Source organism: Episyrphus balteatus, chromosome 1 (assembly GCF_945859705.1).
Source record: "Episyrphus balteatus chromosome 1, idEpiBalt1.1, whole genome shotgun sequence".
Classification (NCBI taxonomy): Eukaryota; Metazoa; Arthropoda; class Insecta; order Diptera; family Syrphidae; genus Episyrphus; species Episyrphus balteatus.
The window spans coordinates 154,660,282-154,688,271 of NC_079134.1; the positions used below are offsets into that span (position 1 = coordinate 154,660,282).

Here is a 27,990-nt window from a genome sequence, read left to right on the forward strand (position 1 = left end):
AAATAAATTTTTACAAGTTTTTAAAAGATTTTTACAGTTAAAATTATATTATGTATATTATGTAAATTGAAACATGAAATTTTTATCTAATTATTACAAAACGATTTTGTTTATTAATTTTTTGTTAAGTAATAAATCTAAACTGACATTTTAAATACAAACTATAGCTGGTCCATAAAAAAAAATTCTGTGCAGAATTTAAATAAAAGTCTGTGTGATTTAATTATTAAAATGTTTCTTTTGAATTTCGTCAATATATCAGCTGATTAGATATTGAATAATATAAAACGTACATCGATAAAGTATTAAGTTACCTTAATAAGGCAATAAGGAAACATTAGAGTCTTGATTTATAATCAACTTTAATCAAAATTAAACTTTTGTCTGAAACCAATACCACATAATATACATTATCTACAAACTTTTATTTCATGTGTAGGCATTCAAAACAATCAGCTGACATGTTGACAAAAAACGCAAGTCTTAATTTAAAAGGAGGTTTTTCTTGAATAAATTTCCATTAAATTTTCCAATAAAGTTGCCTAAATTGTAAGAATTTTGTTGGGCAGAGTTGACCAATCAGAAATTCTAAGCTAAATTTACAAATGGTAAACGCAGTAAAGTTGCTAAATGTGCAAAATTTGTATTAGAAATGGCAATTTGTTTACCACTTCTATTCGTTTATACGGAGTTATGCCATGGCATTAAATCCGGTATTTGTTTATTACATAAAGCAGGCTATTCATTCGAAGACTATGAACAGTTTTCTTTCAGCTTTTTTTTTTATCGATATGGCCAATGATGAGTCTCTTTTTACTATCCATTGCTTTATCGATCCTCACATTTTCTTACGTTCTTTAAAAACTCTATTGAAAACAGTAATTTTGAAAATAAGTTACACACTCAATAAGCGTATTTTGAAGTTAAATCTTATATGTACCCAATAATCAGATATTTTTTCATAAAATAAGCTCTATATTGATACAAAAATTATAATCTTTCATATCGATTTAAATCCTTAAAATAGGTTGTAAGTTTTTAACTCTTAAGTCCTTAATGGCATATTACACACAAAAAACTTCCCCAAAAAATGGAAGCTTATAAATCGAGTTATATCATATCGTTTTATCATTTCATATAATAGCTACTTGGCGCTCTTCCAGACGTATACGTGCTCATTGGTATACCTTGAGGACCTGGTATATGCGTTGACATATGACTCTGACTATGTGAACCATACATATCTGCACCACCCCCACCGCCACCACCACCATTTCCAGATGGCTCATAATCCACGTCATAGTAAATTCCCGATTGATTCTAAAATAAACAAAAATAAGAAAAAGAAAACATAACCAAACTTTCTTCTGTTGTCAACTTTAAGAAAACTTACCGCTATACTATTGTTACTTCGACTTTTTGGTCGAGGAACTTGGAAATTTCTTCCCAAAAGATCTGTTCGATCCTCTTCTTCACTAGAACTTGAATTTTCCAACGTTCGCATGCCACTTGATCTTGATCCTAGGCCTAACCTTCTTTGGTAAAAAGGTGCATCAGAAATGTTTTAAAAATTAAAGTGTTTATCAAAGACACAAACCTTGGTAATGGAACTGGGGGAAGGGTTCCGTTTTGATGCATTTGCATAGTGCTGCCCATATGAGACATTCCTCCTAAAATTCAAAGAAATAAAACAATCGAAATGTTATAAAAAGAAGAAAGTTTTTTCGTACCCATTGTATTTAATCCCATAGCATGAAGATTAGGATATCCGAACATTGCTGAAGATGGCCGCGTCTGTGCAATCGGTTCTGCCTATAAAATAACTCAAATTAAACCCCCACTTTGTATTATTTCTTAGTTCAAACCTACCCCATAATGATTAGCTTGAGCCATAACATCTGCAATTTGTGCCCATCGCATTCGATCTTCTAAAGTAACTTGATAACCCGGCTGAAGCATACCCGCCGATTTTAATGGAGTCGTATTCATATAACCAAAAACTGGTGATCCAATGGCATTTTTCTGCTCCCGCTGCCACCTTCTAGACCACATTATCAAACAAACAAGAGTTAGGACAATTATAATTAAAGCAGCTACAGATGCGCCAATAGCTACTCCCAGCACTTCGCCATCAATTTCACACTGTCCACCATAATGACTACCATCACAGTCACAAGATTGTGCACCCTCTTCATTGTAACTGCAAGTTCCACGATTATTACAATAAGCATCAGGACATGATTGACATTCCCGACCGGCTCGTTGAAATTGATCAGCCCAAGGATCACGGAAGCCAGCTTCACATGCACACCTAAAACTTCCCCAGATATTTTTACACGAAGCATGTTGATGACAATCGTTAAGTTCATTTGATTCACATTCGTCTAAATCTTGAATACTTGAGATAGCACCTTGAGGTGATTCAACATAAAGAACAGAGTTGCCAATGTTATTGTTTCGACGATGTATCACACCGAGGAGATGTTTTTGTACATCACTTCGTAGATTTGGTCGGAGGGTTTCAGCATTCTCTTCAATCTTTAAGAAAGTTTCGTTAAGTTTGACAGTAGTTTAAGGTTTGTAGGTTTCTTACCTTTAAAGTTAGATTGACGAAAACTCCAGGCGAACCTTGACTTGGATCTCCTCGGTAGATGTTATTAACCTTTGCTTCTATGAATTCGTCGGAATAGGGAGTCATTGACATCGCAGAATCCATCTAAAAACAAGTTAAAAAAAAACCATCAATATAACAAGCTCACACATTTCACATCCCAACTATTTTGCTTCAATAAAGCTTATATAAAACTTCTATAAGGCTTTACAGAAGCAATTGTAACTTCTGTAAAACTTTATAGAATCAAAATTGTTTATTGGGATTTCTGCTTCTATAAAGCCTTTTAGAAGTTACTGTAACCACTGTAAAGCCTTATAGGAGTTGAAATAGTTTGTTACGGAGGCAACTTTACTCACAGCTCTAGTAGATTCGTAACTCAATTGACTATATGGTTCACTGGTTCTATCTAAAAGCTTATTGTCCCAAACTATTCTATGCTCATAGAATCGATCTACCCGAAGACCAACAAAGAATGATACAACTTTGCGACATGGTTCACGATGCTTCCGACGTGAGTATCCTGGAAAAAAAAGATGAAAATTGCTCTTAAAAATGTACCTATCCCTGTAAAAAAAAAAATAGTTACCAGGTCTACAATGGCAGCTGGAGACGCCATTTTCAGTCTTACACCTTTCATGTTGTGCTTGATCACAAGTTGAGTCATCCCCTACAATGCAGGTATCGATCCTTACCGGAGGCTGTGTAGTTCTTGGCCTGTAATGGGGTCTCTGCGAAGGGGTTTGATTCGTATGTGTTGTGGGCTTAGTGCTTGGTTTTGATGGAGTTACATCGACAACTTCGGTCTCTGGAACTGCATATCCAGTTCCTGATCCAGGCGGTGGAGATGGATACGATGGTTTGGGTTGTGGGCTAGAGTTATTCGGAATCTGTGAAGTGGTCGGTGTTGTGGAGCCAGCAGTAGTTGTTGCTGCAACACCTGGTGGATCTGTAGGGTCTCCAAACAAGTTTATGTAGGTCCTTTTACCATCAATTGAAACGAAACCATCATCACCAGAAGGCGAAACTATAATGTCACCATTATTATTAGACCCACCCTGTTGTCCTCCATAACCATATGGTTTGATATTGATTGTTTGCTGAGACCCTGTTCCTGAACCAGGACCTTGAATAGCTGACAGAGTAACATCGAAGATTTCTCCATACCCCGGAGGCAATTGTTGTCGAGTTGGCTGTATATTTGGTTGCTGAGGACGTGGAGGTCTTCCAAGAGGAGGTCGTGCATGGCCACCTGGCTTAAACTCAGGATCGTCTAAAACAATTCCAGGACGAGGGTGATAGGGAACAGCCGATGAACTTGACGTAGCTGATGTACTATGTGCCTCTTCTGTGCTCGAACTTGAGATCGTTTCAATTAGAACCTCAGTTGAAGTAGTGGTTTCAGGAGGCTTTATCGATATGCTTGGGGTAGTTGATGACGAACTTGTGCTAATCTCCAAAGATGGAGTCTTCTTAGGTGCTGATGTGGTCATAAAAATGATATCCTCCGATGACGCATTAATAAAGTCTTCATTTGACATTGGTTCATAGTTTGACGAAGATGAAGACAAAATTGGTGTGGACATTGAACTTACCACAGAAGTACTTTCGATAATTTTGGAGAAATCTTCAGTACTAGCAGGGATAACTTTTTTCTCTGATGACTTGATTTTCGAAGTTGGTTTCTTCTTTTTGTCTTCGTCTTTTTTAATAGGAACTTCTTCTGTTATTATTGATGGTAACTCCAATTCCAATTTACTTGATGAGTCTTCATCTTTGTGATTGGGAAATTCGTCATCCTTAGGAAGATCATTGTCATAGGTTGTGTCAGTTGGAGCTACTTCAACGGTTTCGTTATTTTCATTTTCATTTTCTAAAGTTGTTAGTTGGACCTCTTCTTCTTGCTCTGAGTGGTCTGAATTATTTGGCTGACTTAGGTTTGGAACTTCCAAATGATCGGAGGGTTCAGGGTGTTCGTTCAAATCTGGTGGTGGCATGTATTGGGGAATCGGTCGACGGCCACCATTTCCGGTGTTGATAGGTGGTCTAGGGCGATTCCTGTGCCATGGTGGACGGTTGCTTATGAATCCAGGTCTATAAGGAACTATTTGTTCTGGAATCGGAACACCTGTTATAAAAGGTCTTTCCGGTCGATCAAAGGGATATGGAGGAGGACGTATTGAGCTATCTGGAAGAGGCTTCTGAATATCATAGTCCATTGGAAGTGTCTGGACATCAGATATTCTCGGAGGACCACGATTGTTAATTCTACTGGCTGTAGGTCTTCGGTGACCAACTTGATTATTTGCATGAACATTAACATTTCCATTGAGTAACTTAACAATACCCGTTATAATATCTTGTATATCTGGATTTGGATTTTGTCGTGCCTGATTAGGCACCGGAGCAGTCGCTGAGATCGGAGTAGCAGTACTCGGAGCTATGGGTGCGTTGGGGGACCCCGATGAAACCGATCGTAGGTCCCCTTTCGATAAAAAAGAATCATCTACCGTTAGACCTTTGGCCTCTCGCGAACTCTTTGTTATTTTTGCATTTTCAGATAATTCACTTAATGTTTCTGTAGGTTTGATGTTATATTGAAAGTATCGTCCAGCTTCAACTTTTTGAACATCGATGACTTCTTCATCATCTACATCGTCCAAGTCATTCGGATTTTTCTTAATATCATTTAGAATTGGTAACGCTGATCGTTCTATTCGGGAATGTGGATGTGTTCTGTCAAGGTTTTCAGAGCTTGGGTCTATTAGAGTGCTTTCAAGTCTTGCAGTTAGTTTTGATGATCCATCACTGGCTTCTAGTTTTGTGGACTTTGGTGAAATTTGAGACACTGAAGGCAGGTAATTTACGCATTCTGCAGAAGAAAAAAAAAGAAATTTTTGTGTAAATTAACGATATTTCTTTAAAAAAAAAAATAGAAAATTTTACTAATACAAATAATATATGTAGGTATGGAAAAAAGTCATGAAAATTACATTCCCGGGAGCTAAGTTGGAAGAGCGGTGTTTTGGTCGCTGTCTACGTCTAAAGTGGCAAGAGTATAAAGTTGATCATGTTCCACTCCCATGAACAACAATTTCCAGATATTTCGTCCCAAGACAAGTCAGGTTTTACGTAAAAGAAATGCTACAATTTTGTATTGGTAGAGCTTTCCTGAGTCTACCGGAACTTTGTATGTTTTCAATAATCATGCCCCCAAATGTAAATATTTTAAAAACTAGAGCTACTAGAAAGAAACCAATATGATTTTGATAAATTTTGATATGATTTATCCTGGAAAAATCATAAACAAAAAATTGTTGACCAGTGTCATTTGGGTCAAGTCCGTTTGAAATTTGTACATTTTTCAGAACTTTGAGAAGCTATTAATCAGGAACTAAAGGAACTTTTGAAAAAATGTTTCACAGATCAATAGCTCCATGCTTTCTATATTTGTTTCTTCCATTGCATTCTTTTTAATATTAAAAGAAACACTTAAGTTGTGAGGCCTTAAAACATCCAACTTATTGAGAAGTGGACTTGACCCATTATTATTCTGAAAGCCTCAAATAGAGTTTAGAGCATTACTTAGAGGGAAAAAAATTTATGCAGATTTAGATTTTGCCAACTTCTTAATGTAAGACAGTTTTTCATTTTTTCTATGGAAAGGGCTAAAAGGCTTTTTACCTATAATCTTGAATGAATTGAAAGGCATTTTCTGCTCGAAATAGCGCTCATACGAATAATTCTTCCTTTGATGTTCAAATTCTTGATTAACTAATTGAAATCCTATACCTAAGTTTCATTGCCAACAATATCACGTACCCATGCAATCTAAATCCACTTCAATTCAGACCTATATATTTTTTTGTGTGTAACAAAATGCCGCATTTTTTGTCCGTTGTTATGTCTATCAATTTCATTTCGTGTCTTGCATTTGTTTGAAGAATTATTGCAAAATGAAGTAAATCTACATGTAATCGTGATAAAATTTCTAAAGTAATGTCTTTGGCATATATTTTTTGTGTCTCTTTTCAATCTCCAGACATTTAAATTCGCATATGCCTGGCTAAAAAACACATATTGAGATTATGAACCCGATTCCATATATTTTAAATGTAACTGCATGGAGTGCTTAATATTGAATAAATGTCTGCATAAAAATGTGTTTTATGCGTCTTTCTATGGTATATGCAGTCTAGAAGGAATTTAAATTACCTACATCAGAAAAGAGTTATATAGTTTTAACTATTTAACGGTGTAGGTTGTTTATTGAGGTATATGTAAAATTTAATTCAAAAGTCTAGTGTATGAACACATTATCGTATGTGTATTCATTTTAAAAATTATTAATTTTACTTTAAACTTCTACAATTTAAAAAAAAATATTACACTATAAAAATCCGTTAGCACTTAAAAGAAATATGTACATTCACAATGGTTTCTTCACTCATCCTAGCTAGCATAAAAAAATAAAAATCATTCCATTCACACCTGGTTGATGTTATTAAATTTTAACAGTTAAAACCCTCGCATTTTTATATCTATGAATTCATTCCTGAAATTACTTCACTTAATTTATGTAACAAAATATAAAAACAAGAAAAGGCTCTTTATCTACTACACCAGTGTGTTTACTCAAGTGTTGTAAGCTATTAATTTAAAACAGCAACCATTTCATAAAACACCATAACGCAAACGATCACAAAATTTCCAGAGAGTTGCATGGCGTCGGACACAAGCACGAGGCTTTTCTCGCGCCATCACTTCCAATATACTCTAAAACTTAATTGTAATAGCCATCAAAAAGAACACAACAATACCATATAAAAGAGTGTGGGCAACGAAGCCTACAATGAAAAACCCCGGCTATACGGTCTCACAGAGTCTATATATCTGTGACGACTGCTCAAGAAAAACACGAAAAAGAAAACCTATCGAAATATTGAAGAAAGTGAAATGCCGTTTACTCTTAACCAAAACTGGAGCCTATATAAAATGTAACTAGCTCGGACTAAGATAATGTTATAGTCTTTCCGTGGTAAAGTCGCGTCGGTCGTCATCGGTCGTACGGTGCCATTGAACTTTCCACATGTTTTCCACTCCACAAACTTAAGTTAGCGGGTGTTGGAAATAAATTGTTTGGTCTTTCAAAGTATTTTGTTTGGACTTTTGAGTCAATGACCTGAGACTAATAGAAGAAATGTAATAAAAAGCAAAAGTATTAATTTTTATTATTGTTCTCCTTCTTTTTTTGCTATATGAAGTTCTTTAAATATTAATGAGCTATGGACACAATGAGAAGTCTTCAAGACAAATAGCTACAAATTAAAGTCAAATTGAAGATTTATTCATTTGGATAAGGGTTATTGCTTTTTTTCGGTTTAAATTTTATGTATTATAAAATGAATGAACCTGTTATGATTCAATTTTAAAAGACACCGTTACGATGATTAGCATAAAGAACAATTTACCAGTTTGATTTATTCTATAACAGAAGCCAAAGACCTTAGGTGTTAGAATTTATAACCAATGAGTGTGGTTTTATTTTTGATATTTTTTTAAATTTGAAAGTAGCCTTTAAATAGTAATTTGTTAAGCTTGGAACTCGATTGCGAGGATGATGTCAAAAGTGTTTTTATTAATATTTCCCATATTATATTTTCATTGTTTTGTATTTGCAATGCAATGTCACTTCACTTATAGAAGCAAAAGATGGATAAATTAACATTGTCATATTTAAACAAAAGAGCTGATCAACGAACTCGGTTTTAGGTAATGTACTCACTTGGAATGAATTTTTTTATTCAATTCACTTATTTTTAGTTATAAAAATAAATAGTAAGAGTTAAAGCGTGAATTATGAAAATTTTAATGTTTTGAGTTCTTGGAATGACGACGGATCAAAGAAAAAACTCACATAGCACAACATTTATAAAATTGAATATTTTATAGAAATAGTAATATTTCCTCTCATCCTTTAACAGTAATATTCTTAAATCTTGCTAAATTATTTGCTTTAAAAATTAAAAAATTTTTCGTATTCACATACATATTTTCACTTTATAGAAGTACATATTTTTTGGACTCTCTGTTAACTTTTGCTTCATCCAAAAAAGCACATTTTTGAAATTTTTAACATTCAAATGCTTGAACTTTTAAGCAAAATTCAAATTTGTAATTCTGTGTTTTGAAATCGTTTCTAAATACTTGAATAAAAGGCATACAAATTTAACATATCTTTGTGAAATTTTCTTCAATATTTTCTTAAAAATATCATTTTTTGTTTTTCATTAAGTAAAATATTATCTTTTATGAGCAAAAAGTCACTAAGTATGTACATTTATCTTAAAATCTACGTAATTGAATGATTTTAGTTTTACACCGTAAACTCAATTTAATTGACTAGCAAGTTGCAATCTATAAAAATCAATTCAGTGCCTTCGCAATTGAAATTTTAGGACCGAACATTTTGTTTAAATCAAATTATATATCCCATTTGTGGCAGTAAAAATGACTGTCTAAAGTTTTCTTATCTAACAAAATATGAAAAAAAAAAAAAACAAATCCAATTCTCGGTCTAAGTAATTGTTTTCCAATATAATGAACAAAATCTAAAATAAGAAAACCATTTACATTTGACAAATTAAAAAAACAAAAAACAACGATAGCTTTTCCGTTCAGTTTTCTCAAAATAGTATATTTAAAATTGATTGATTGCTAAAATGTTAATAATTTCTTCGAACGTTTTCGCTTGCCAATCAGTCAAAACAAGATTATTAGTGAGCTATCCTATTTCTTTTTATCAAATGTTATTCGAAAAAAACAACAAAAAACCTGACGCCCATAACAAATTTTACAAAGAAAATAACACAAACAAAAATTAAACAGAAGAAACGACAAACTAAAGAAAAGATAAACTCGATATGCCGGAATATCGCAAAAGTCATAAAAATGCGACTTTAAAACAAGTTGACTGACCCACTGAAAGTCGGAAATTTTTTTTTTCTTATCGAACGCACAACAGATCACAGTGGGGCAATTGTCAAAAATAAAAACAATTAAATACAAAATACAATATTTTAATTTATAAAATAAAATGAGATGAAATGAAACGAACTAAAATGGAGCAAACTGAAGTGAAATAATCTTTATGAAAACAACAACTGGTTAATTCGTACTTCCAATGAAAAATTTTCTCTATAAAAAATTCTTGAAATTATGCAACTTTTAGATTTACTCTCAATGATTTAAGTATTTCCTGTCTTCTTGAATTTAAGGTTCGGACTAACAATTTTGCTTTAAAGAAACAAAATTATAAGTCGGAATGTTAAACTCGAATTTCTAACTTTTTAAGAATACAATAATTTTAACACTTATTTTGTCCCACTGTATATGCCGATAGCTTTCTTGTTATTAAGTCTGTTTTTATCAACATTCAAAAGTTACTTCTAGAGAAGATGGTGGTGTATAATGACATTGGCAGTTGCACAGTGAGTTACCCTACCTATCTTGTTTTGGGGCGAAAATAACAACATGTCTATTAGTCTGTGCGACTGTGGAAGTTTATTATAACAATGACCTACTTTAAGCTATCAGAAGACTGGTTTAAGTCTTAGTTGTTAGTTTTTTTTATGATCGAACTATAAAAAGTGATCAAATACAACTACACTGTAAGACTTAAATCATCCATTAGATGTTTAACGAGGAATTTTGCACTCTTTGACAGACATATTCTTTCCCTATAAAGCAATTTTTTTTTTGTTTTTTTTTTTGCACTATGCACACTGCCAAAAGGAATGCTGATGATAATAACTTTGCGAGAAAGTCTGGCAATGAAGTTGGTGATCAAACAACTTTTAAAGTTAATAAAAAAAATATAAATTAAAATTAAAAAAAAAAATAAAAATAAAACATTTTCCCAAATCATATCGCGTGCAGGTTTGAAGATGAGCTTCGCTAAGGAACCTAAACTCGATGGAAATATACCTATATAAAAACACGCAATAAAGACAAGTGCAAGCACAAAAATGATTGATGAAGGGGATTGCATTTCAAACTTGTTTTTAGCGAAACAGGCAAAAGTGTTTTCAGAAAGGGATAATTAAGTCTTTGTGACAGTTGGCACAGGACTGCATTCTCTTATAAATGAAATGAAACGCACACATCGCATGATTATGTGTGGGAAGTAAGAAAAAGTGAAAGTGTACAACATTCAGAAACGCACGAGACGAGACAACAACATTTCACAAACTTGTCAATGTTATGTTTTCTGTCGGTAGGTTATACCGTGGCAAAGTCTCAGTTAAAAATGCAGTCAATTAACAAAAAAAAAAAAATTGGTTAATGCAAAAGCAACATTTAGTTAAATCCAGTTATTCATCTTATAAATGCATTTGCCAAAACTATAAATTAATATGGCCTAGGTGGTAACAGTAGTAACGGTACTTGGCCGTACCTTTCCTATTCGATACTTTAAAATTTTCAATAAGTTCAAGAGATGCATCTCTCAAAAATATTAATTTATCAACGAATACATCAATAGTTGAAACCATTAGGTTAACCAAGGTCAAGAATTTTTCTCACCGCAAAATACACTTTAGTCACATTATAGTTTTCTTATGTTGTTTTGTTTTTGTATGAATTTAAATAATTTTATATTACATCATAATTACTCTGTATGTCTCGAAATAAGAAAACCAATTTTGACTCATGGGTACTTAAAATGATTGGCGCACCAATCTTATAAATCAGTCACAGAAAATTGCGACACAATCAAAATGACGCACAAATTGAGGTAGGTATTAACCATTGCGGCAACACGGATATAGCAAACAAACACATGAAATAACCTATTAACTGTAAAATGATGACTAATTTAAAAACCCGCAGCCAGCTGAAAGTCATATCTCTTGGCAAAGGTTCCTCTAATATTTGTCGAATATACCTACTCTTTGAGGTCGCTTTGGTATAATATACGTATGTCTGGTGGTTACCTCTGTGTATACTTTTAAGATCTTATACACTCATAAAATGATTATGCGGGTGACAGCTGCTTCCCCACACGAGAAACCGGAGGTCGTGACAAATGAAAGTTGCACAAGATAAAGACAAAACAATTTAGTGGTTAAGATGGCTGCGAAAAGTTGTAATGAAGTCAAAAGTCATTGCTAAATTAAGGAAAATTCAAACCCGAGATGAATACATTATGGGTTTTTTTTTTTAATTCAAGAAGATAAGCCACTATTCTATTCCTATTTTGTTAGTAAGCTTAACTTATTGGCTAAATTTGCACAATTGTGACAAAAAGAAAAAAAGTTCGTTGGTCAGCTCTTTTGTTTAAATTTAATTTGTAGTTAACTTGGCTGCGAGAAGGAACTGTAGTTCTAACATTTAAGAAATGCGGGATGCGAGGGACAGAAAATTATGACATAAAAAAAAAATCTTTTTTTCTAATTACCTACCAACCTCTTAAAAAACTAAATCCAATTTTTTAAAATATTGATTGGTAGGTTGCAGGTACTTTAAAAAAAAAGTTTTTTGTCATAATTTTTGGTATACAAAAAAAATATAATAAAAAAATCACGATTTTTTTCCGGTTTCTGAAATGGAATAATATTGTATCTTTTGACAAAATGGTGGGCTTAAAACAAAAATGGTGGCCTACCCTGGGCTTTCGTTTTGAAAACGAACCACAGTGTATAATCAATGAATTATTAAAATAATTATTTTTTCTATTTTGAGGTGAAAAAAAAAAAAAAAATATTCCATTATAATTTTAGAACTACTCATGAGAGTGGGATATCGAAAACAATTATGGGATATCCGGGGCTAACGTTGGGCAAACAACCCAACAAAGGTTTGAAACAAATTTTTTTTACCATTTTACTTCTTTATAGGGCAAACTTAAAGATTCGTAAAAAAAAATCGAACTCGAGATTACAATCAGACATAGCATGATGATGAAAATGCTACGAAAGTGGGTTCGGCAATTCTGTGTGTTTTTAAATACATATACCTCAAACTACAGCATAAAATACTGGAGCGATTGTATATTTTTTCTACCTTTTCGTCCAATGGACGTTTCTTGAATTCATTCTACGAATGGTTGGACTTTGAATTGTTTGAATTTTACAAATTTTTAAAACTAATTGTATATTTTTTTTCGTATAAACGATAAAGCCCATTTCAATAAAAATTTTCATACAGAACTCAAATAAAAAAATCCCATTTTGATTTTGAAAAAAAAAAAAAAAAAAATAATCTGTTGTACCTATTTGAAAAAGGGTTGATAGCTTTTTTTTTCGAAATTTCGTTTTTTCTTCAAAATATATATTTATTAATATATTATTAAAAATAATATTATCTTAGGCCCATTTGCTGAAACGAGTCTTAAATATTTATGTGAAACATAAACCCTTAAGTTCTACATTACGGTTTGCACGAACTTCAAACTGTGTCATAAATTCCTCTAAGTTTAACATAACTTAGGGGGAAGAAATAGTAGAACTTAAGCTGTTATGTTCTACCTAGGCACTTTTATTTTATGAAAAAAGCAAGAATGTCGCTCAAAAATTGATGTCGGTAGTACAAAGGACATGAATTATTATCAATTTAATAAAAATAAACTTACATTCATTAACTTAAACCATCCACAGATGATACAATTTACACCACAGTTTTTTGTATGAGGCACTATTTTGCTGTCATATTTCATTGACTAATTTTGACACACCAGCACATTTACACACACACACGAATAATTTTTGTTTAACCAATTAACACTTATTTTTGGCTCAAATATACTTTTTTACACTTTTATTCCGCAAGATAAAGACACAAACTTGAAAATTTAACGATATTGTTGTATATTAATTGCTAAATTGCTCAAAATCTATTTAAATTATTTGACGTTTCTATTGATTTGACTTTTGAATTTGAAGTTCTCAGCGATTTATATCATGAAAGTAAATCATTGCATGGTTAAACATAAATATTTTTTAGCAACTTAGAATAAACTAAGTAAAACACAAGAGTTATGTTCGACCTAGCTAAGATGAGAATTTATGACTAGTATGAGCAAATGGGCCTTAAAGATTAACAAATTAAGGCCCATTTGCTGAAACGAGTCTTAAATAATTATGTGAAACATAAACCCTTAAATTAAACATAGTGGTTTGCACAAACTCAAAATTGGGTCATAAATTGCTCTAAGTTTGACATAACTTAGGGGGAAGAAATAGTAGAACTTAAGGGTTTTATGTTCTATTTAAAGTATTTTATTGACCAAAACAGAAAGAACGCAGCTTCAAAAATTGATGCATGTGGTAAAAAAGGAAATATATTTTCAATTTAATATATATTTACTCACATTCATTAACATTAACCATTTACCGGTGGTAAAATTTACAACACACATTTTTGAAACACTGTTCACTTTTTGTTTTTATATTGGTCATATATAATTTTTGACAAACAAAAATATTTACAAAACAAATTCTGTCAAATAAATAATTTTTTTATTAAATTAAATACACTTTTATTGCCACTTTCACTATTTTACACTTTTTTTCTGCAATTAAAATTGCCAAAATAATAAATTTGTTAAATTATTTTCGGTAAATTGCTCAAAAACAATTTAAATTAACTGACGTTTGTGTTGTTTGACATTTTAAATTGAAGTTCTCAGCGATTTCTCGCATGAAAGTAAATCGTAAAGGATGAACATAAATATTTTTTAGAAACTAAGTAAAACATAAGAGTTATGTTCGTCCTATCTAAGACTAGAATTTATGACTAGTATGAGCAAATGGGCCTAAATGATTAAAAAAAAAATTTAAAAAATTGTAGGTAAATACAAAAAAATATTTTTTTATTTGAATGGCTGTAATAATTTTTTTTAAATCCTTTTCAAAAAATAATTGCGGGACCTATAGTTTCTCCAAATAATTCCATAATACGAATACTTTTTATTTTTTTTAATATTTACGAACTACAGTAAATAAAGCGAAATTAAGAATGAAAATTTATTTTTTGGAAAGAAATATCAAAGGGATTAGCTGTTGTTAAGGCTTGGCCACACCGGAGGGTATGCGGTAGCGGTACGGGTAGCGGTGAGGGTACTTGTATGAAAAAAATTCCAAACTGACATATCAACGTTCAGATGTGGAATTTTTTTCATACAAATATCGTTACCGCTACCCGTACCTCTACCGCATACCCTCCGGTGTGGCCAAGCCTTTAAACAGTTTTTTTTAGGGTATAAATCTACTAAGTGAATTTCTGTAAGTAAGAAGAGAAGTACATATTTGTTATTAATCTGCTTTATTCTAAACACCGGAATCAATTCAAAAATTTCTAATTTTCTCAAAAATACATATGTTAGAGCAACTCTATAGATTTTTTTTTGATGGCTTTTAAACAAAACTAATAATATTTTAGCCTATAGACCATTTTAATAATGAAATTAAGACATACACCTTAAAAACCTAACATGGTTTTTTTCTTCATTATGTGGAGCATGTGATGTATGAACTAACAAACTAGAACTAACCCGCATTGTTTTCATATCTGTGCCGCATATTATGATCTTCTTTATATTCATTTTCTTTTTCCCCACAATATTTGTTATAACCGGCAAGTATTATTATCATCACCAACATCTCTATTTCGATCGTCACTCTTTTTCTGTTGGTTTAAGATCAAGCAGCTCGCTGCTCGACTTGGTGAAATCTCTTTTTATTTTACCTTTCTTCACTTTGTTATTCGATGGGAGAGAACAGAACAAAAAAAATTTCACTTTTTTGCATTTTCCCAGAATACATTTTTCTTCAAACTGGAATGTCTTTATTTTTTTTTTTTGTAAATAACTTCTTTTGGGATGAATTTTAATTTAAATTTAAAACCTAGCCCAACCTAGATAAAAATCAAATGGTTAAGTTTTTTTTTTTAAATTGAAGTAAACAATCAATATCGTTTTTTTGACAGTAACTGCTGTTGGATTAGGTTCGAAAAGCTTTTAAAATTAATTATGATTCTTTTTGGGTGTAACTAATAGTAATTTATAAATTTCAGAAAAAGAATGCTTTCACTTTGGCCTTGGAGCTCAGATTCTGTCTTCTATTCAATTAATATTCTTTTTGATTTTCTTTTGAGTTATTTCATTAAGCCTTTTGAGCAAAAAGTAGGTATACCAAGTCAAGAGGAATGTGAGATGTTTGTGGGAAGACACCTGTTTATCATATTTTGTTTGATAAAGGTTAATGAACATTTGCTTTTGAGATATTCTTGAATGTCTGATTTAAGGTTAAGTAAACTAACACCTTATTGTTTATAAATGTAAATGGTTTTTTGTGTGGTTAGATGTTGAAATAACCCAAATTGCGTTAACATGTTTGGAAAGAGATTTATAAGAAGTGGACATTAAAATATCGGTACTTGATTTTAGAGAGAAAAGATATGATGTATATCTTTTTTTTTTTAATTCTTACATCTTCGTGACTGCTGTGTTTATGATTTTTATGCTGGGCATACATTTTAAACAGTTTAAATAACGATTATTTAATAAAACTAACTAGAAATCCGTTTGAAATAATAAGTATGGATCCCATCGCAACTACCGTTAATGAAAGGATGGAACTCTTTAAAAAAATTTAAAAAATACTTTTGACAACAAACCATTTTGTATTACATTTGCATTTTTAATTGTACCACAATACCCAACTGTATATGTGCCATCATAACTACTTCTAAACTACTTATCCTAGTACCAACAATTAGGTATAGTTGAGATCGAATTGCTCTTCACCAGGCTATGGTGTTGAAATAGATATGGCGCAAAACAGATGAACCATTTATTTTTTTGTGATGTACAGTGACTCTGCGAATACCTTATTACAAAATAATATCTCCAAAATAATTAAAATATGTTCAAAACTATAACCCGATTACTCAATAAATACGCTGATAAAACTTTGAATCACTGGAATATTCTTATTCTAAAATAATATGTGATTTTTCTTCGATGGGCGTGGTCATAAGGAACATAATCTGACATATAATCTAACTGAGGCAAGTGGTATTATCGGAAAAACTTAAGTTTCTTAGAGGATGATGCAAATAATATTGACTACCCTAAGGACTGTTATAGAAAAATTATCTCGCTATTTAAATGCTATTTCGTATTGGTTTCAATTGCCAATTGTAGTGATAGTGAGTATATTTTGAGATATTTGTGTACAATTTCAAATTATAAGGCCTATATTACTTTTACCAGAACGTTCTATTGACGAGAAGCACATTTAAACCCTTTCAATTTATTTTGGACAGAAAATAACAAACGGCTAATTAACAATAACATTTATTACGTACATACGCAAAAACAGGGATTGTATAACACCACATCTATAAGAAAAAATGAAAAAAATATTCTTTAAGGGATAACACAAATCATTTATTCAATCATAACTTTTCATAGAATTTAACATCAACAAAAATTAATAAGAACATTAAAAAGAAATACAGAGAAAGAAAATTCAAACCTTTTACAATTTCAGTTTAAATAATATTTACTGGGGTGATGGAACAACCAGTATCGGAAGGTTAAAAATAAATTAATCGACAATGTAAAATTTCAGCCTTTGTGGATGAAATGATTTCTTAAACTTGAAACCTCTGTTTTTTTTTTTCTTTTAATATTTCACTCTGATATTTTGTGTTACTTATTTTTAAATATTGGATGCTGGTTCAGCGTCCAAACTCCAAACAATAAAAAAACTTCGACATCTGGTCTAACTACATAACTTATATCTGAAAATCAACATTACATTAGATCAACTCTCAAACAGTAAATGCTTGTCAAATTCATTTTAATAAAATTTTAGATTCTTTCAGGTGATCGGGAAGTTTGGAGGTAAAATCAGGATAAGCTAACAATAATTAATATTCGTTTCGCGAGCTTATTAGACTATAGCTCAGGTAGGGCTCAGCTATACCTATCATCATAAAAACGTTTTAGAAAAAGTTGAAAAAGTATGAAATTGATAATTTTTGAGGTCGTAAAAAGGTGTCAGTTGCAGGGCCGTCTTTAACTATCTTGGGGCCCTTGGGCACACAAGAATTTGGGCCCTTTTGGAAAGTAAAATAAGTACAATGGTTGGCTAAAAAGCAATGGTTGGTTAAAAAGGGCTGCCAATATATCGTTCCATATAAAGTACCTAGTGTCTTTATTACTGCTAGGGTGTGCCAATAATACGCGCATTGAGACATCAAACGTTGCCACTGCCAATAATTGTACATTTTATACTGCCAATAATTTCCCTGTACCGGTTATAAGTTTCTTTATTTTATTTTATTTTATTTTATTTTATTTTATTTTATTTTATTTTATTTTATTTTATTTTATTTTATTTTATTTTATTTTATTATATTTTATTTTATTTTATTTTATTTTATTGTATTTTATTTTATTTTATTTTATTTTATTTTATTTTATTTATTCTATTTTATTTTATTTTATTTTATTTTATTTTATTTTATTTTATTTTATTTTATTTTATTTTATTTTATTTTATTTTATTTTATTTATTCTATTTTATTTTATTTTATTTTATTTTATTTTATTTTATTTTATTTTATTTTATTTTATTTTATTTTATTTTATTTTAATGTCTCCTTTTTAACGGATATCTCCAATATAAAGTTTTCGAGATATTGCAATTTTCTCAAAAACGAAATTTGAAAAAAAAACATGTAATACTGCAAATAAGGACGCACTTTTGAAATAAGAAAAACATTTTTTTGGACCGTTATTAACGGTACCTACTTGCCATAGAACCGATTTCTTAATGTAAACGACACAACCGATTTTAATGAATATTTTGACATAAAAAGGTTTATACAAATATTAAAATTAAGAAAACTTAAAAAAAAAAATATCAAAACATTGATGTACCGTCGATGAGCCGGCAATAGTTTTTTCTTAAACGTTTTCCAACGGAAAAAGTATTGATGTTTTTTTGCCAACGAATTGATTCTTTTTTCGTCTTTTAATACGAATCTACGATTTTAACACGCACTACAAATTTGACAGTTTTGCGAACTTCCAACGAAATTATTATTTAAGGAAAAAGATAATGGAAGAGAATTCGTTGTTTTTATTAATAATAAATAATCTTACCAACAGTGGAAAAAAAAAAGTTATTTTTCTTGTTTTTGAAAATATTATTGTCTTATTTTTTGAAAAATTTAATTTGGGTTTGGTCGTTTCGATTTAAATTTTTGTCCGCATACAACGCCACATAATTTGTTTTCATTTTGAAAACATATTATATTTTCCGTATAGGTGTAGAAAAAACTTTATTTGGTTGCCATATAAAAACTAAAATTTTTTGGTAGATGGTCTGCCCGACAAAAATGTTTTGAGAATAAATGTGTGAGAGAAATTGTCGTTCCTTCGGGGCCCCCTGAGAATAGGGGCCCTGGGCGCGGGCCCCGTGTGCCCTTATGGTAAAGACGGCATTGGTCAGTTGGCAAGTTATGCAACCTGCCTTGAAACGTACACCAGAAAGTTTTACTTCACATATACATTAACATTAACATAAAAAAAATACCCTTTTACAAAAATAGTTTTAAGAACTTTATAAATTATATTTGTTCCTGTTTCAAATGAAACCTCGATTGTGTAATATTAATCCTGCTGATTTGGTTTTGATGTCATTAGATAATGCATAAAAAAACTACCTCATAACCTTTGCAACAACTTTTGTCTTCTTTGATTTTTTAACCTTACCTACTCTCCAAAACACTCTACCAAGATTTTTAATGCACTCTTTTATCCTTTGTTCTTATTGCAAATTAAATATTTGTGCCAAGGTTACCATTTATCTTATAACATACATTTCTTAACTTCCGGTAAGTAGCAGACACATTTAAGATAAAAGTATTATTATCACACATAATGTAATGATGGGGTTTACTTTAAATTAGTTTGAATATTCCATCGTTTTCTTCCATCATATCAATTTTATGCAATTTTCTTCGTTTGCTATCTTTATACATCCAAAAGCATTTAGGTATACCTTTCTACAGTATTATCCTTTTCTAATGATTTCCGATTTCAAAACATGTAATAACATTTTTTCCCGTACCGTAAGATTCAGATACTAAAATTAGGTCTAACTGAACGGTAAGTGTGTCAACACAGCAAAAGAACTTTACCAACCAATTGGTCATTTATATCTTCAATGCGAAATCAGAATGTCATAAACCAGCTAATTCACTAACCATATTTAGAACTAGAAGCTGAAATAAAAACACATTTCGTATGGTTACATGTGAATAAGAATACCAAACCGGTGATGGTGATAGTGTTGGTGGTAGTGATGATGTTTTATACCTAAAAGAATCTCTCTGTGTCCGCAATTGCAGTGCGAGTTCTCTTCGAATATTGTGTCATGATCTTGGTTTAGTTTCCGTAAGAATCTTTTTTAACGGAATTCTATTTCTGGTTTGTCCAGCTATAGAAAGAGATAGAAGAGATATCTGCTATAGCGTTTGTGTGTGACGTTGTTCTAGGCAATTATTAAGATTTAAAGTCTTGCAAACATATAAACACAAACTGGCAAAAGATACATCTCAGACCTCGACCGTATTACGCGAGGATGCTGTTGAAAATAAAATGTTCTGCAACTTTGTGTGGAAGGCTGTGGTGGAAAGAGTGGATAGAATTTGTTTGCAAAACTGGTTACCTAATGGCAAAGTTAGTTAATAGCCACCGCAACTTTGAGATAATATTTTTCTTCCTGCAAATGACTTCTTTATACTGAATTATGAATATTTCTTCTTATTATGAATATTAATTTGTTTCGGTTGATTTTTCTAGGACACGATATGTGGTCAGCTGCTTATGTTTTAAATTCCTACATTTGTATGATGTCCTAGATAAAAATTGAAAGGAACCGTTGCAATAGATAGATGAATGTTGAAAGAGGTGCACTAAATTCACTTGGCATACTTTTGAGATGGGATTTTTTATGATGATTTGTATAGTTAATGAACTTATTCCTGGCATATTTAACAGTTGACGTTTTAATGACCTGGATTTTATACATAAAATCATATGAAAAATTGTTTTGCTTTGAAAAGAAAAATGGATCTTTGACTTGCTTGACTTTGCATAGCGGAAATGTTAAGATAATTAACTAGAATAATAAAATAATATGATAGGGAACAACTGAATAATGAATTTGGCTGAATGATTACAGGGAAGATATTTTAAAGTAGGTAAGGTCCGTAAGGTCTAAAAAATATATGAAAGATAACGCTGTCTTGAGGAAAAACTGTTATTTCGTAAATAAAACAATATTCAAGTTCAATAAAAAAAAAAAAATACTATCGTATATAAAAAATAATCCATTATAAAACTACAATAAGGAAGGGAATCTATTGAAATTAACCATATTTTTTTTTTTAGTTTCAAGGCTTTAATATCATCTTTGAAGAAACCAGTTAATTTAACATTTCAATAGAAATTAAAAGTTGTTAAAAGCTTATTAATTTTTTGTCTTTAATTGCATTCAATTGTTATGTAGATTATGATGAAAATTTGAGATTATACATAATAACTATATTATTTGAGGCATCAGATTAATATCTAGTTATTTGGGTCATGGATTTTTGTAAAGCTATGAACAAAAATTTTATTACTTAAGATTGAAATGACAATGTATATAATCAATTAAAAATATGCCTTTAACTTTATACATTCATCTTTCGGTTGACCTTGCTGGGCTTAAAAGTTACTTTATTTTACCCAGTCGAAAAGTATCCTAAAATTGTATGAGAAGTTTTTTTTTTTCAAAATGTAACTTTTAATTTTTCTTTTGTTTGTCTTAAATTTAAACAATATTTATTAATAAAATGCTCAAAATAAACTCAAGAGAATTAGATTTTGCTCATGAAATAGTGGTTAGAATTATAAGTAGGTCATTTACAACTGCAAAAATGTGGTGTTTTATTTTATTTCAAATTTTACATTACTCAGAACAGAAAAAAACTGTTTTATGAATAAATATGTATAAAAAATGTATTAAAAAAAGTAATAACATTGAACCCAATACGTTTCTTACCTATATTGTTTAGTCTACTATATACAATGGCATTGTACAATGGGTTATAACGTATTTTTCTCAAATTTATCCAAATACATATACAACTTCTTTTAATTTCAAAAATATAATGATGATTTTCAGAAAACTCAACACTTTTGTTGAAAATCGATATTTGATCAAATACATTTTTTTTTTTATTATTTTAATCCTTTTTTTTATACAAAAATCTACTTAAATGAGTTTTTGACATACACAAAACGAAATAAAACACACGACTGGGTTGCACGAACTTGCTCTTAGTTCTTAGAACTGGCAACTTTTTATTACAAATTTGGTAAATACCTATGTATATGTATAAAAAAATTTTTAATTTGTTCTTCAAATATAAAAAAAAACAACTCTTTAAATGAAACGAAGCTCCAGAAAAAGTATGGAGTTTTATTTCTTTTATAAAAATGCATTCTTAGAAAAAAAAATTTCAAAACCATTAGAGCCGTTAAAAAAAAAATAATTTTTTGAAAAAAAAAAAAAAAATTAAATAAATTTGGTATGTCATTTTGTAGAAACTTTTAATCAACACGTAAAATCAAAATTTCCAAAAAATTAAACGTCATGTTTTCGAATATTTGATTTTTCAAAAAATAAAAAAATTTCAAAATTTTTAAAAATCAAAAAATTATTTTATTCAAAATTTTGTTTTTTATTTATATCAAGACAATATAAATATTTTTGCATAAAAAAAAGGTTAAAATTGAACAAGTAATTTGGAAGATAATTGGAAATTTAGAAAACGGTTCTATGGGAAGTACCATCAATAACGGATTTTGAAAAAAACTTTTTTCACTAAAAGATAGACCTAATTTAAATACTTATACGTGATTTTTTTTAATACAAATCGTAGAAGCCTTTTTTGGGAAAATTAAACTTTTCCAAAATTGGTATATGACAGCATGACAGGTACCGTTATTTTTGGTCCAAAAAAAATAATTGCAAAAACCCCTCTGTACAGGATCCAAAAACTGCTACAAACCAAGTTTGAAGTAGATCGGCCCATTCGTTTAGGCTGTAGCTCCTTATACAGACCGACAGACATCCTGAAATATTGACACACTGACGGACAGACGGACTTTTGAGACCCATTTTTTTCGCATTCTCTATCATTGTAATATCATGGAAAATTGTTATCTCAACTTTTTTTTTATATACCTAAGACGATGGAAAATTGTCCCAAATCGTACCAATGTAACTTTGTTTATTTTAATTTTTGAAAAAAATGCAAACAAAATGGAATCCTATATTAAAATAAGAAAGATATCATTAAACTGCAGTAATATTTGAATCGTTTTTCTACGTCAAATTTAACAAATTGATAGCTCTTTATAATAAAATGATTACTAAACATTAAATACGCTGATATGAAAAATTAACGTCTCCACGATTTAATATATCGTCCCTTATAAGGCTCTGATTCTAAAAACAAAACGAAAAAAAACCTCCAAGATCATTTACCTACAATACATAATCATTACGAATGATCAACAACTTTAATGACGTCAATTATTCAACCCAGAGTATTCTAGACTAGACAACCAAAACACATGAATAAACAGAAGAAGAAGAACATAACAACAACAACAAAAAAAGACTGAAATTGCTTTAAAAACATCGTCATTGTTTCAATTTATATACGAGTGTGTGTAATTATTTAAAATGTCCACAGGCGATGGTGCATTCAATGGTGGCTAATGTCCTAACACACAGCACCACCAATGATACCTTTTTGTCGATATTATGTTGCTGCATCAGAATGCAGCTTGTTGTTGCATTAACCCAACAAGAACCCGCTTATAGGACTAATCCGTCTAATCGGAGCGAGTTCTTTGTGGTCTGTTGGTTGGCTGTTAGGTGCATTTCTTCTTATTTCCATCGTCGTCGTTTCGTTACTACTATAGTGCCCGTGATATAACTCCTTTTTTTTTCCTTGAAGATTTCTTTCTTTCTTTCTTTTTTTTTTGTTTGCTTCTGATATTAGATCAGACCTTGATTAAGGTCATTCGCTCTGGTGGACGTCTGGCTTGGCTAGAGATAGCTTCTGAGAGAAGAAGAACTTGCGCATGTGCAACTGTGGGGCACAGAAGTATCCATGCAGACATGGAATAGGCAAAGTTTGCATGTCGATACGAAAAAATGTATACTATAGCTTTTAGCAACATATCAGAAGCACCAGCAGCAATTCGAGCTCATTTATTTTCTCTCTTCGGACTTGTATACCTATCTTTAAATGGAATTGAAGATGGTTGCTTCAGCCATGAAATGAAGGCCAGACATTTCTTCAATGATCGTATATTAAATGCAATTTAATTGAAGAAGAAATATATGGATACGAGAGAGATGCCGACTGCAATAAAGCTTGAGTGTAGGTACCTTTTGTGTCAGAGGAGGTATTGAATTGAATACAATTTCATGACTATCAACACTTTCGATTGTAATATTTCCACATAAGTAACAAAATCTGTAGGTATAGCAGAGAAAAATGCTTCCATGGAAATGGGCAACAATGTATATATATGATATGGAACTATAGTTTAGCGAATATAATGAGACAAAATGTTAAAGTCGTGATTCACTATCGAGTAGTAGTAGTACCTAAATGATTGGGCTAGAATCGTGAATGAATTTCACTGACTTCCCTATGAAAGGGGAAAATTTAAGGTTAGACAGAAAATCAATTTCATAAATTGAATTTTTGTAGGTCTAAACTGTGAGGACCTTCATTTTGTATCAATTTTTCTTTTCACCATAAAAAACTGGCCAAATTGATAATGAAAATATTTAATAATAGACCATTTTGACTTTCAAAAAAATATTAATAGTTTTTAGGAAAAAAATTTAATTAAAATTCAGTTAACGAGTTAACTGCTAGGCTGATCCGGCTTACATTTGGACAACATATTAGACGAAATGAAGGATATCATTTGATATAAAATTGGCTTTGTTTATTGACGTTTTAAGCCTTTTCTTTACCAAAGAAACAACCCAAACTCCGTAGTTTTCATTTTCACCATTGGTAAAAAATGATTTGTGTCATAATGGACCATATTATGCTTTTGAGATTTGTAAGACCAATACAAAAAATAGGAACACCAATTCTGCTAAACAAAAACATTAAAAAAACGGTCTCTAAAAATAAATGAAGGCTAAAAAAATTGAAAGCAAGACACACAGATTACAAAATTTCACTCATCACTTATTTCACTACTTAAAAAAGATTGCTTCCTCAGCAAGATATACATTATAAAAAGCGTCAAAATGTCTTGAAAGTTAAAATGGAATGGCCGAAAAGCTGGTTTCAAAAAAAAAAAAATAAATTGCCCGACTGGGGTCGCACGTAGTTGCTCTTATGCTTAAAGTAACTCTAATGTTCAAGCCTTTTATTCAAGAAATTTAAAATTTGACATTTTGAAGAAATTTCATAAGTAGTGTAAAAAAATATAATCTGTTTTTATAATTAATAAAACACCGTTTTAAATGATCTTTTACAAAAAACGAAGTATGCCATTTTATTTCTTGTATAAAAAGGTATTTTTAGAAAAAAATTTTCGAAAATCGTTTTTTAAAAAAATAATTTTTTATATATAAAAATTTTTTATATTTTTCAAAAAAAAGTTGGTATGCCATTTTGAAGAAATAATTAATTTATACAAAAGAACGAAATTTCAAAATTTTTCGTGAACCCGTTTTCAAAAAATTGATTTTTCGAAAAAAAAATTTTAAAATATTTTTTAATAATCCAAAAATGTGTTTTTTGAAAATTTTCTTTAATTTTAATATTATTTTGTATAAAAAATTTCGTTGAAATCAGGTACGAGATATTTAGAAACAAAAAAAATCGTTCTATGGCAGGTACCGTTTATAACGGTACAAAAAATATTTTATTTCAAAAGTTGGCTTTTATGTGTAATACTACACACAAAAATTTTAATCAATATCGTTAGAGCCGTTTTTGAAAAAAAATTAACTTTTGTATTTCCGTTAAATGGCAGGTACCGTTACTTTTGGTCATAAAAATAAAATTTCAATTTCCCCTCTAGGGAATCACCCAAAACTGCTTAATACCAAGTTTGAAGAAAATTACTTCACTTGTTTAGGCTCCAGCTCCAGATAGAGACAGACACACAGGCAGACAGACAAAATTGCCGGACCCACTTTTTTGCCATTCTCCATCATCGTAATGTCACGTAAAATTGTTATCTCGAGTTCGATTTTCTTTACGAATCCTTAACTTGCCCTATAGTACCTATATCGCAAGTAAAAATTGTATCAGTGATGTAATTTGATGATGTAACATTCGACCTGTTAAAACTAAAATATATTAATAAGGTACCAGAACAATTATTTACTTCAAAGGACAACACTGCAAAATTCTAAAACAAAACTCATAAAGTATTTGTAGTAAAGCATTACCCATCTTGAAGGTTTCGGTCATCTTTTACCATTTAACTTTACCACCTACTCTGTTAACTTAAAGTTGGTAAAGATACATACATCATCGTAAAGACACATAAACTTATGAAAAAATGATTTTTTAAAAAGTTTTTCATCATCTTAGGTAATTTAAATTCCAATAAGGCAATTAAAAGTTAATGGCTAGATAAACACTTCAAAGCTGTTGAGTTATGCCATCTAACTTTATGCATGTTCACTTAATTATCCATTTCAAAAGTTAACCATTGCTTAAAAGAAACGCTTCAGAAATTATAAATGTATGTATATTGTATATTGTATGTATATGAATTCTTGTTTCCATCACCGCATGAAGAAGCTTATATAGAAATAAATTACTATTACTTACTATTCCTATACTCGTAAATGGAATTGGCAATTTCTCTAAATACTAATGCATTAATATATTTATCTACAAATGTAACACCAAAATTAGTTTCACAATAATTGCATATCTTTAACCAACAAACCATGAATTCAATCTTGTAAGTAGATTCATCTTCATCTGAAGAAGAAGTGAAATAAAATGAAACCCCAGTCATTGTAGAGTATAACCCTTGAAGCATATCAATATTTTTATTTTTATTTTCCTTTCTGACATGCGATATTATATTGCATTTCTATATGAAATTTTAGCATTTCTTTACATGGGTGCCATCTAGGCATAACCACAATTGATCATAAAAAAAACAATGACTTTAAAAATAACACCAAAGAAAACGCTTGATTAGAAAAGTTTAAAAAAAAAAATGCAATACGATAGGCTTGGATGATACTCTTAACCTAATTTAAGTCGACACCTTTTAAACAAAACATTTCATTTGAGGTATTTTGTTATTTTTATTTGCATCTTTTTGGAAAAATGATGCAAATTGAATTTGATACCTTGCTCTTATTTTGGCAAACAGATAAACGCCTTTCTTAATAGCTGTCTTATAGATTATTGAGGAAAAGTTATAAATAGTACGTTTACGTAGGTACACCAAAAATGTCAGATGAGAAAGTTATAAAACGAAAAAATGTGGACTGAATCGTAATTGTAGATTAAAAACCTTAAATATTTCTAACATACCCAAGGTATTTCCAAAGTTTTTTAATAACAAAAAAAAAAAAAGGAAAAACTATAAATTTGGAATTCTCTTAAAACCATCGAACCACGTTCGACCCAGCGAAATATTCTAAATGACTTCTTTTTGTAAAATGTCTCTTAATTTGCATTTTCCATAACACGGTTTGGTCAACACACCATAGACCATCAACATTATCATCACCTTTTGTGTAATTTAAACACGTACAACAACACATTCAGCTGTCTACTTGAACAAAATTCTGGACTTGATCTTTGAATAGAGATGAGACCCATAGAAGATGATTTTCTAGGTTAAAGCAATTGCCGAAGAACTTCGCGCAGACATTTTCTCCGCACAAAATTTGTATGCACACATGATTGCACTCATAATAAGACTTTTTTTAACAACCTGAATGTTTAAATCCATTACACTTTGTTTGCATTTTGTATAGCAGATCAAGGCTTGATTGCTCGATTTTTTTATATGACAACGCGTGTTTAAAATTATTTAAATTAGAAGGAGAAATTTGGAAATTTTGATTTTCAGATTGTTTTTTACAAAAAAGTAAAACTTACCACAAAATACCAACAGACAGCCAATGCATACAGCTATATTAGTCCAAATCCTTTTATTCGTCAACATTTTTGCATTTATAATTATAATTTTTGTATTTACTTTAATTTTCTTAATTTTGTTTAAA

At 30.5% G+C, this 27,990-nt stretch overlaps 1 protein-coding gene across 3 annotated transcripts; it reads right to left on the bottom strand.

Moving 5' to 3' along the window:
- Positions 1-231: 231 nt before the first annotated feature.
- On the bottom strand, positions 232-27,966 carry LOC129905167 (uncharacterized). Of its 3 annotated transcripts, XR_008770555.1 has the most exons (10): positions 27,866-27,966; positions 3,201-5,483; positions 2,971-3,134; positions 2,594-2,716; positions 1,870-2,538; positions 1,731-1,812; positions 1,598-1,670; positions 1,394-1,535; positions 941-1,320; positions 232-866 (listed from the first exon to the last, which is right to left on the bottom strand). XR_008770555.1 is itself a non-coding variant. In XM_055980574.1 (9 exons), exons 1-9 carry the CDS (start codon positions 27,930-27,932, stop codon positions 1,129-1,131), a joined length of 3,795 nt encoding a protein of 1,264 aa, XP_055836549.1. In that variant the 5' UTR covers positions 27,933-27,966; the 3' UTR covers positions 232-1,128. The 3 variants fall into 3 exon arrangements, 2 of the variants coding, with proteins under 2 accessions (XP_055836549.1, XP_055836550.1); XM_055980574.1 differs by having other exon boundaries at positions 232-1,320; XM_055980575.1 differs by having other exon boundaries at positions 233-1,320; positions 1,394-1,532.
- Between the last annotated feature and the right edge of the window lie 24 nt (positions 27,967-27,990).